Here is a 12,142-nt window from a genome sequence, read left to right on the forward strand (position 1 = left end):
CTTCTCTGAGTCAGTGTTTCTCCCTACAGGGTGCACTTTGAAGGCTTTGACTCTGCAGAGCGTTCACATGCAGAAGCTCCAGAACACAAGGGGACGGGTCAGAACCAGAACAGCAGGACGTGGGCCCTTCAAGTCTTATATCAAGTGTAACGACATGTTCTGAGAAATTAGACACATTACTTGGCAAGATTTTACATTACGTATAACGCCTCGGAGCAACTCTGTCTTCTTGTTGAATTTAGTGTCTTGTTTTATTTGTCTCTTCCTTTACCGTCCCCTAAAGACGCTGGATCATATACGCTGTACTTTGTGAATACACTTTGATTGATTGATTGAAGTTCGTAGTTTTGTGGCTTTTTTTATCGACTTGTTGTCAAATTCTGATTTAGATTTAAGTGTCTTCGTGTAAGGTTGGCACTAAGGGTGGAGCTGAGGTCGAGTGTTGGTTTCTCGTTTTTGTCATTTGAGATATTAAAAGTCCTAGGCCTCTAAAGGACAGTCTTAAGTCCTAGGCCTCTAAAGGACAGTCTTAAGTCCTAGGCCTCTTAAGGACGGTCTTAAGTCCTAGGCCTCTTAAGGACGGTCTTAAGTCCTAGGCCTCTTAAGCCTTAAGGACAGTCTTAAGTCCTAGGCCTCTTAAGGGCGGTCTTGAGTCCTAGGCCTCTTAAGGACGGTCTTGAGTCCTAGGCCTCTTAAGGACGGTCTTAAGTCCTAGGCCTCTTAAGGACGGTCTTAAGTCCTAGGCCTCTTAAGGACAGTCTTAAGTCCTAGGCCTCTTAAGGACGGTCTTAAGTCCTAGGCCTCTTAAGGACGGTCTTAAGTCCTTGGCCTCTTAAGGACGGTCTTAAGTCCTTGGCCTCTTAAGGACGGTCTTAAGTCCTAGGCCTCTTAAGGACAGTCTTAAGTCCTAGGCCTCTTAAGGACGGTCTTAAGTCCTAGGCCTCTTAAGGACGGTCTTAAGTCCTTGGCCTCTTAAGGACGGTCTTAAGTCCTAGGCCTCTTAAGGACGGTCTTAAGTCCTAGGCCTCTTAAGGACAGTCTTAAGTCCTAGGCCTCTTAAGGACGGTCTTAAGTCCTAGGCCTCTTAAGGACGGTCTTAAGTCCTTGGCCTCTTAAGGACGGTCTTAAGTCCTAGGCCTCTTAAGGACGGTCTTAAGTCCTAGGCCTCTTAAGGACGGTCTTAAGTCCTTGGCCTCTTAAGGACGGTCTTAAGTCCTAGGCCTCTTAAGGACGGTCTTAAGTCCTTGGCCTCTTAAGGACGGTCTTAAGTCCTAGGCCTCTTAAGGACAGTCTTAAGTCCTAGGCCTCTTAAGGACGGTCTTAAGTCCTAGGCCTCTTAAGGACGGTCTTAAGTCCTTGGCCTCTTAAGGACGGTCTTAAGTCCTAGGCCTCTTAAGGACGGTCTTAAGTCCTAGGCCTCTTAAGGACGGTCTTAAGTCCTAGGCCTCTTAAGGACGGTCTTAAGTCCTTGGTCTCTTAAGGACGGTCTTAAGTCCTAGGCCTCTTAAGGACAGTCTTAAGTCCTAGGCCTCTTAAGGACAGTCTTAAGTCCTAGGCCTCTTAAGGACGGTCTTAAGTCCTAGGCCTCTTAAGGACAGTCTTAAGTCCTAGGCCTCTTAAGGACGGTCTTAAGTCCTAGGCCTCTTAAGGACGGTCTTAAGTCCTTGGCCTCTTAAGGACGGTCTTAAGTCCTAGGCCTCTTAAGGACGGTCTTAAGTCCTAGGCCTCTTAAGGACGGTCTTAAGTCCTAGGCCTCTTAAGGACGGTCTTAAGTCCTTGGCCTCTTAAGGACGGTCTTAAGTCCTAGGCCTCTTAAGGACGGTCTTAAGTCCTTGGCCTCTTAAGGACGGTCTTAAGTCCTAGGCCTCTTAAGGACAGTCTTAAGTCCTAGGCATCTTAAGGACAGTCTTGAGTCCTAGGTCTCTCCAACACACAGCATAGCTAAGCTGTAAGATACGGTTAGCATAGAGATTGAAAACAGCTGAGTCAATGCTGAATTATGCACAAAGACATTAAAGTATGCCTCCTCTCTTTCGCAGCCTCCCCAGGATGAGCCCTCCTCTGAGCCGCTGAGCGCTTCCTCTCGACCCCCCATCTCTAAGTGTGGAGATCTGGGTCCTCTCTCTGGAGTATCACGCGGACACGGAGAAGCTTCTGGTTTCTGTGATCGCTGCCCGGGATATTCCAGATAAAGCTCGCAGCGGCATGGACTCCTGGCAGGTGCGTCCTTAGCTTCAAGACCAAGAGTTAGTCTAAAGAAGACCAGGAAGCTTCTCCAAAGCTTGACCAATCAGATCATTGAAGCATTACCCACAATCCCCTCTGTTTCAGCCCTGTTTCCAAAGTGCTGATTCTCTGTCTGTTACTTCAGATGAAAACAAGGAGCCCCTCCCCACGCCCCTCTAGAGGAGATTCAGGTGATAAGGGGCGGGGGGGGGTTACCTTGTTGCTGATTGGCTAATGGCTACACAAGACAACACATCGTTATGACATCATAAAGTGGCCAAAATCTGATCAGCTCATTTTCAGACAGGTTTTTATAGAGATGGATCAAAAAGAAAGAAAATCTTTGTTACTGAAACTTTCAGAGTCTCTTTCCACAGAGGGGACACATGTTGATGTAGAAGAGACATGGAGAAGAGGGGACACATGTTGATGTAGAAGAGACATGAAGAAGAGGGGACACATGCTGATGTAGAAGAGACACGGAGAAGAGGGGACACATGTTGATGTAGAAGAGACGTGAAGAAGAGGGGACACATGTTGATGTAGAAGAGACATGGAGAAGAGGGGACACATGTTGATGTAGAAGAGACATGGAGAAGAGGGGACACATGTTGATGTAGAAGAGACATGAAGAAGAGGGGACACATGTTGATGTAGAAGAGACGTGAAGAAGAGGGGACACATGCTGATGTAGAAGAGACGTGAAGAAGAGGGGACACATGCTGATGTAGAAGAGACATGAAGAAGAGGGGACACATGTTGATGTAGAAGAGACATTAAGAAGAGGGGACACATGTTGATGTAGAAGAGACATGAAGAAGAGGGGACACATGTCGATGTAGAAGAGACGTGAAGAAGAGGGGACACATGTTGATGTAGAAGAGACGTGAAGAAGAGGGGACACATGCTGATGTAGAAGAGACATGAAGAAGAGGGGACACATGTTGATGTAGAAGAGACATTAAGAAGAGGGGACACATGTTGATGTAGAAGAGACATGGAGAAGAGGGGACACATGTTGATGTAGAAGAGACATGAAGAAGAGGGGACACATGTTGATGTAGAAGAGACATGAAGAAGAGGGGACACATGTTGATGTAGAAGAGACATGAAGAAGAGGGGACACATGTTGATGTAGAAGAGATATGAAGAAGAGGGGACACATGTTGATGTAGAAGAGACACGAAGAAGAGGGGACACATGTTGATGTAGAAGAGACATGTAGAAGAGGGGGACACATGTTGATGTAGAAGAGACACGAAGAAGAGGGGACACATGTTGATGTAGAAGAGACATGGAGAAGAGGGGACACATGTTGATGTAGAAGAGACACGAAGAAGAGGGGACACATGTTGATGTAGAAGAGACACGGAGAAGAGGGGACACATGTTGATGTAGAAGAGACACGAAGAAGAGGGGACACATGTTGATGTAGAAGAGACACGAGGAAGAGGGGACACATGTTGATGTAGAAGAGACATTAAGAAGAGGGGACACATGTTGATGTAGAAGAGACGTGAAGAAGAGGGGACACATGTTGATGTAGAGGAGACATGGAGAAGAGGGGACACATGTTGATGTAGAAGAGACATGAAGAAGAGGGGACACATGTTGATGTAGAAGAGACGTGAAGAAGAGGGGACACATGTTGATGTAGAAGAGACGTGAAGAAGAGGGGACACATGTTGATGTAGAAGAGACATGAAGAAGAGGGGACACATGTTGATGTAGAAGAGACATGAAGAAGAGGGGACACATGTTGATGTAGAGGAGACATGGAGAAGAGGGGACACATGTTGATGTAGAGGAGACATGGAGAAGAGGGGACACATGTTGATGTAGGAGAGACATGAAGACGTGGACTTTGAATAATAGGTGACCTTTAAAGTTTGGGCTCAATGTATTGATTCTTCCTGCAGGTGCACATGGTGCTTCTTCCCGCGAAGAAGCAGCGCCACAAGACCACGGTGCAGAAGGGATCTCTGCCGCATTTCAACGAGACGTTTCGCTTCTCGCGCCTCGATGCCTCCGAGATGCAGATGTCGGCCATCAGATTCAGGCTTTATGCACTCGGAGCTTCCAGGATGTCCCGCGAGAAGATGATGGGGGAGAAAGTGCTTCGTTTGGGGGGGATGGATCCAAACGGAGGGACGATGGAGACAACGCTGATAATGGAGCCTCGCAGCAACCTCAAGGTGACTTTTTTTTCTTTGTCCTACGATATATATACAATATGTCAGTAAATACCCCACTGGTGAATGTCTGAAGCTTCTATGTGTCATGAAAACAGCAGTGTCGAACATTAGCCACCTTTAGCTTAGCGGTGGTGACGTGAAGTCATGTGACCGTACTGTAGTTCCTTTATAGCCCAACATTAGCCACCTTTAGCTTAGCGGTGGTGACGTAAAGTCATGTGACCGTACTGTAGTTCCTTTATAGCCCAACATTAGCCTCCTTTAGCTTAGTGGTGGTGACGTGAAGTCATGTGACCGTACTGTAGTTCCTTTATAGCCCAACATTAGCCACCTTTAGCTTAGCGGTGGTGACGTGAAGTCATGTGACCGTACTGTAGTTCCTTTATAGCCCAACATTAGCCTCCTTTAGCTTAGTGGTGGTGACGTGAAGTCATGTGACCGTGCTGTAGTTCCTTTATAGCCCAACATTAGCCACATTTAGCTTAGTGGTGGTGACGTGAAGTCATGTGACCGTACTGTAGTTCCTTTATAGCCCAACATTAGCCACCTTTAGCTTAGCGGTGGTGACGTAAAGTCATGTGACCGTGCTGTAGTTCCTTTATAGCCCAACATTAGCCGCCTTTAGCTTAGCAGTGGTGACGTGAAGTCATGTGACCGTGCTGTAGTTCCTTTATAGCCCAACATTAGCCTCCTTTAGCTTAGTGGTGGTGACGTGAAGTCATGTGACCGTGCTGTAGTTCCTTTATAGCCCAACATTAGCCTCCTTTAGCTTAGTGGTGGTGACGTGAAGTCATGTGACTGTACTGTAGTTCCTTTATAGCCCAACATTAGCCACCTTTAGCTTAGCGGTGGTGACGTGAAGTCATGTGACCGTACTGTAGTTCCTTTATAGCCCAACATTAGCCTCCTTTAGCTTAGCGGTGGTGACGTAAAGTCATGTGACCGTGCTGTAGTTCCTTTATAGCCCAACATTAGCCTCCTTTAGCTTAGTGGTGGTGACGTGAAGTCATGTGACCGTGCTGTAGTTCCTTTATAGCCCAACATTAGCCTCCTTTAGCTTAGTGGTGGTGACGTGAAGTCATGTGACTGTACTGTAGTTCCTTTATAGCCCAACATTAGCCACCTTTAGCTTAGCGGTGGTGACGTGAAGTCATGTGACCGTACTGTAGTTCCTTTATAGCCCAACATTAGCCTCCTTTAGCTTAGCGGTGGTGACGTGAAGTCATGTGACCGTGCTGTAGTTCCTTTATAGCCCAACATTAGCCGCCTTAAGCTTAGCGGTGGTGACGTAAAGTCATGTGACCGTGCTGTAGTTCCTTTATAGCCCAACATTAGCCACCTTTAGCTTAGAGGTGGTGACGTGAAGTCATGTGACCGTGCTGTAGTTCCTTTATAGCCCAACATTAGCCACCTTTAGCTTAGCGTTGGTGATGTGAAGTCATGTGACCGTACTGTAGTTCCTTTATAGCCCAACATTAGCCTCCTTTAGCTTAGCGGTGGTGACGTGAAGTCATGTGACCGTGCTGTAGTTCCTTTATAGCCCAACATTAGCCACCTTTAGCTTAGCGGTGGTGCGTGAAGTCATGTGACCGTGCTGTAGTTCCTTTATAGCCCAACATTAGCCACCTTTAGCTTAGCGGTGGTGACGTAAAGTCATGTGACCGTGCTGTAGTTCCTTTATAGCCCAACATTAGCCACCTTTAGCTTAGCGGTGGTGACGGGAAGTCATGTGACCGTGCTGTAGTTCCTTTATAGCCCAACATTAGCCACCTTTAGCTTAGCGGTGGTGACGTGAAGTCATGTGACCGTGCTGTAGTTCCTTTATAGCCCAACATTAGCCACCTTTAGCTTAGCGGTGGTGACGTGAAGTCATGTGACCGTGCTGTAGTTCCTTTATAGCCCAACATTAGCCACCTTTAGCTTAGCGGTGGTGACGTGAAGTCATGTGACCGTGCTGTAGTTCCTTTATAGCCCAACATTAGCCGCCTTTAGCTTAGCGGTGGTGACGTGAAGTCATGTGACCGTGCTGTAGTTCCTTTATAGCCCAACATTAGCCACCTTTAGCTTAGCGGTGGTGACGTGAAGTCATGTGACCGTGCTGTAGTTCCTTTATAGCCCAACGTTAGCCGCCTTTAGCTTAGCGGTGGTGACGTGAAGTCATGTGACCGTGCTGTAGTTCCTGTATAGCCCAACGTTAGCCGCCTTTAGCTTAGCGGTGGTGACGTGAAGTCATGTGACCGTGCTGTAGTTCCTTTATAGCCCAACGTTAGCCGCCTTTAGCTTAGCGGTGGTGACGTGAAGTCATGTGACCGTGCTGTAGTTCCTTTATAGCCCAACATTAGCCTCCTTTAGCTTAGCGGTGGTGACGTGAAGTCATGTGACCGTGCTGTAGTTCCTTTATAGCCCAACGTTAGCCGCCTTTAGCTTAGCGGTGGTGACGTGAAGTCATGTGACCGTGCTGTAGTTCCTTTATAGCCCAACGTTAGCCGCCTTTAGCTTAGCGGTGGTGACGTGAAGTCATGTGACCGTGCTGTAGTTCCTTTATAGCCCAACGTTAGCCGCCTTTAGCTTAGCGGTGGTGACGTGAAGTCATGTGACCGTGCTGTAGTTCCTTTATAGCCCAACTTTAGCCGCCTTTAGCTTAGCGGTGGTGACGTGAAGTCATGTGACCGTGCTGTAGTTCCTTTATAGCCCAACATTAGCCTCCTTTAGCTTAGCGGTGGTGACATGAAGTCATGTGACCGTACTGTAGTTCCTTTATAGCCCAACATTAGCCACCTTTAGCTTAGCGGTGGTGACGTGAAGTCATGTGACCGTGCTGTAGTTCCTTCATAGCCCAACATTAGCCGCCTTTAGCTTAGCGGTGGTGACGTGAAGTCATGTGACCGTGCTGTAGTTCCTTTATAGCCCAACATTAGCCGCCTTTAGCTTAGCGGTGGTGACGTGAAGTCATGTGACCATGCTGTAGTTCCTTTATAGCCCAACATTAGCCACCTTTAGCTTAGCGGTGGTGACGTGAAGTCATGTGACCGTGCTGTAGTTCCTTTATAGCCCAACATTAGCCTCCTTTAGCTTAGCGGTGGTGACGTGAAGTCATGTGACCGTGCTGTAGTTCCTTTATAGCCCAACATTAGCCTCCTTTAGCTTAGCGGTGGTGACGTGAAGTCATGTGACCGTGCTGTAGTTCCTTTATAGCCCAACGTTAGCCGCCTTTAGCTTAGCGGTGGTGACGTGAAGTCATGTGACCGTGCTGTAGTTCCTTTATAGCCCAACGTTAGCCGCCTTTAGCTTAGCGGTGGTGACGTGAAGTCATGTGACCGTGCTGTAGTTCCTTTATAGCCCAACGTTAGCCGCCTTTAGCTTAGCGGTGGTGACGTGAAGTCATGTGACCGTGCTGTAGTTCCTTTATAGCCCAACATTAGCCTCCTTTAGCTTAGCGGTGGTGACGTGAAGTCATGTGACCGTGCTGTAGTTCCTTTATAGCCCAACGTTAGCCGCCTTTAGCTTAGCGGTGGTGACGTGAAGTCATGTGACCGTGCTGTAGTTCCTTTATAGCCCAACGTTAGCCGCCTTTAGCTTAGCGGTGGTGACGTGAAGTCATGTGACCGTGCTGTAGTTCCTTTATAGCCCAACGTTAGCCGCCTTTAGCTTAGCGGTGGTGACATGAAGTCATGTGACCGTGCTGTAGTTCCTTTATAGCCCAACTTTAGCCGCCTTTAGCTTAGCGGTGGTGACGTGAAGTCATGTGACCGTGCTGTAGTTCCTTTATAGCCCAACATTAGCCTCCTTTAGCTTAGCGGTGGTGACATGAAGTCATGTGACCGTACTGTAGTTCCTTTATAGCCCAACATTAGCCACCTTTAGCTTAGAGGTGGTGACGTGAAGTCATGTGACCGTGCTGTAGTTCCTTCATAGCCCAACATTAGCCGCCTTTAGCTTAGCGGTGGTGACGTGAAGTCATGTGACCGTGCTGTAGTTCCTTTATAGCCCAACATTAGCCGCCTTTAGCTTAGCGGTGGTGACGTGAAGTCATGTGACCATGCTGTAGTTCCTTTATAGCCCAACATTAGCCACCTTTAGCTTAGCGGTGGTGACGTGAAGTCATGTGACCGTGCTGTAGTTCCTTTATAGCCCAACATTAGCCTCCTTTAGCTTAGCGGTGGTGACGTGAAGTCATGTGACCGTGCTGTAGTTCCTTTATAGCCCAACATTAGCCTCCTTTAGCTTAGCGGTGGTGACGTGAAGTCATGTGACCGTGCTGTAGTTCCTTTATAGCCCAACATTAGCTTTTTACTTCTGGCAATTGCAAGCGTGGAGATATCCTGCTGAACAAAACGTGTGTTTGCCATCGATCCATTTGCTTTTTGTCGAGCGATTGTTTCAAACTGTGATTCTATCTCTGTGTCTCCTCAGAGTTTGGACTCCCAGCTGAGTCTCTCTGCAGTTTCTCCGAGCGACAGCGCCTCTTCCACTCAGTCTCTGACGCACGGAGGCGTCCCCGAGCTGCTGGTCGGTCTCACTTACAACGCCACGACGGGACGAATGTCTGTGGAACTCATCAAGGGCAGCCACTTCAGAAACCTGGCCATCAACAGACCCCCAGGTCAGCAGTGAGACAACACACACCACACACACACACACACACACACACACACACACACACACACACACACACACACACACACACACACGCACACACACTCATCATTACTAACACTAATACTGTCGGAGCCACTTAAAATCAGCTGCTGTCTCGAGAAAATATCGATATAAAGTCATTTAAGATATTTTCTTTTAATGCTTGCAAGCATGACGACTCCTTCTGAGTGTTCTGTGTGTGATAGACTCTCTGATAGGGAAACATCAAAGATCATTTACATTTCAAACAACGACATGGGGTCCAGGTGGATCACAATAAGCAAAACTCACACCCTATAAAGAACAGTTGGGTGTTCAGATCCCCCTGGAGCAGATGTTCTTCCTGTAGTCATCTGTTATCACACACACACTTCTCTGCCAGTCCCAGGATACCACTTTGCTAACAGTTACACCACACACACTCTACCTACACACACACACACACACACACACACACACACACACACACACACATTTCTCTGCCATTCCCAGGATACCACTTTGCTAACAGTTACGTTTCATGAGGATTACACTGTATTTAGCTTTAATACAGTAATTGCCATAACACCACACACACACACACACACACACACACACACACACACACACACACACACACACACACACACACATATACCATGTACACATCACTTCAGGGGACATTCCATTGACTTACATGCATTTCCTGGAGACTTATCCTAACCTTAACCACGTCTTCACCCTAAAAGTAATGATCCCCCTTATGGGGACCTCCAATTTGTCCCCATAAGGGGGGCGATATTTAGGTCCCCACCAGTATAGTAATGCTAGACCACACACACACACACACACACACACACACACACACACACACACATTTCTCTGCCAGTCCCAGGATACCACTTTGCTAACAGTTACGTTTCATGAGGATTACACTGTATTTAGCTTTAATACAGTAATTGCCATAACACCACACACACACACACACACACACACACACACACCCAGATATTATAGCCAAACGGATAGTGATTCACGAGTTATAGAACGAAGGATCTACCCATCAGAGGGTCAACGGTTCGATCCCAGCCATACCAACAGAACACTTGCAGACAAAGCAGAAGCTAAGCGCTAAGCTAAGTGTGTGTCGATCGAACATGGCAGATGTTGTTCATGCTTTAGCTCAGTGTCGGGAAATTGTTGGACTTCATGCAAACAAATCTTCTCACCCTAAACAAGTGTATACTAGGCGTCTGACCCCTCCACGGTGTGATACTAGAAGGGTCTTCGTTCCTGTTTCGGAGTCTCCACACAGAGGCGATGTGGGTTCGGCTCAATAGGTGACCTCTAACTTCCTCTCCCTCCTTCTCCCAGACACCTATGGGCGTCTGACCCTCCTGAACTCGGTGGGTCAGGAGATCTCTCGCTGTAAAACGTCGGTGCGTCGCGGACAGCCCAACCCCGTCTACAAGGAGACTTTCGTGTTCCAGGTGGCGCTGTTCCAGCTGTCGGACGTCACCCTGCTGGTCTCCATCTATAACCGACGCAGCATGAAGCGCAAAGAGATGGTGGGATGGATCGCTTTGGGTCAGAACAGCAGCGGAGAGGAGGAGCAGATCCACTGGCAGGATATGAAGGAGAGTCGAGGACAGCAAGTCTGCCACTGGCACGTCTTATTGGAGGCTTGATGCGATATGTCCTTATCGTCCCCTTAAGGACATTTGCTCCGGACTCTTACAAACATAAAACACATCGAAATACGTACATCGTGCACCGCGTGATCAACACAATACACACATACTGACATGGAGCTGCACAACCCTCATGGCCAACATTTAAGAGTATATTACATTACATGTTGAGAAGCTGTCGCGTGCTGAGCGTGGAAGCTCGCGAGGCGGTAGAAGCGAAGAGGTTTTGTGCTTCGAGTGGAGGAGGAAGGAGGCGTCTCATTCGTATTCTCTCGACACGTGCATTTTACTACGGGCAGGAAGTAGCAGCAGCTGGAGACTCTTAACCCCCGTCACGATGACAAATGTCTCTTCAACACTGAACTCTGTTATTTGGCCTCCTTCAAAGGGCAGAGGCTCGTTCCAAGCGCATTTCAACGCCCATCGGCGCTGAGCTGAAAAGAGGCTTTTAAATATCGCTCTGCAGCTGTACCGTGTGTGTGTGTGTGTGTGTGTGTGTGTGTGTGTGTGTGTGTGTGTGTGTGTGTGTGTGTGTGTGTGTGTGTGTGTGTGTGTGTGTGTGTGTGTGTGTGTGTGTGTGTGTGTGTGTGTGTGTGTGTGTGTGTGTGTGTGTGTGTGTGTGTGTGTGTGTGTGTGCGTGCGTGCGTGCGTGCGTGCGTGTGTGTGTTTCTCCTCCCTACACACCGCTCTGTTGTAATTGGTCGGTACAGCTGTAGAGATGTCGTGTGATGACGCTGATGCTCGTCCTCTTGCAGCATCATTGAGTCATCAGGCTGGGGGAGGATCATATATTATACATGTTTGTTTCCAAACTGCTGGAGATACGTTCACACACCGGGAACTAGAAGAGTTGGGTTTGAGCCGTTGTTTACTTCAGGAAGGCGACAACAAAGCTTGTAAACTGAAAGAGAAACGATCAAAAGTACCACATGCTTGGCTCAGTCTTGAGGAGATGACGGAAAGGAAGCAAAGCGACTTAAAGGCTGATGCTCATATTAAATGTGTAATGCACATATAAGGGTCAGTTCGCCCAAATCCCAAAGGACCTCTGTCCCGAGGACCGCCCCGAGTCATCCGGAGCTTCTGGGGATGGTTTTACGCTAAGATTCGATAAACGCTTCAGCCTCAACATACTGCATTATCCTAGACACGAAAACACGTGTTTCCAGGTTTGGATAATTGTCAAACCAAATCATATTTTAATAACCAGAAATACACTTAAAATTATGTGTTTCGGCACATTCGTGATTTCTTTATTTGCATTGACGTCAAAACTGCAGCGTTTCTCCAAATGGAAATGTTTTGTGACGTGTTGGCACCTGCTGGCCACCGTAGCCTCAGACTAAGATGCCTCGTGAACTAAAACACACAGAATAGAATCATATTACAGAGTAACAGGTGAAGGCTAAAACT

General features: G+C 47.7%; 1 protein-coding gene across 1 annotated transcript; it reads left to right on the plus strand.

Moving 5' to 3' along the window:
- Positions 1–2,039: 2,039 nt before the first annotated feature.
- syt16 (synaptotagmin XVI) lies at positions 2,040–11,239 on the plus strand (the record flags this gene model as incomplete). Its single annotated transcript, XM_034080022.1, is given in 5 exon segments — positions 2,040–2,114; positions 2,116–2,220; positions 4,146–4,421; positions 8,835–9,024; positions 10,413–11,239. Coding segments are annotated over 5 exon segments (960 nt in total), but the record flags the coding sequence as incomplete, so codon positions are not given.
- Positions 11,240–12,142: the final 903 nt, after the last annotated feature.

This window comes from Pseudochaenichthys georgianus, unplaced genomic scaffold, assembly GCF_902827115.2.
Source record: "Pseudochaenichthys georgianus unplaced genomic scaffold, fPseGeo1.2 scaffold_822_arrow_ctg1, whole genome shotgun sequence".
Classification (NCBI taxonomy): Eukaryota; Metazoa; Chordata; class Actinopteri; order Perciformes; family Channichthyidae; genus Pseudochaenichthys; species Pseudochaenichthys georgianus.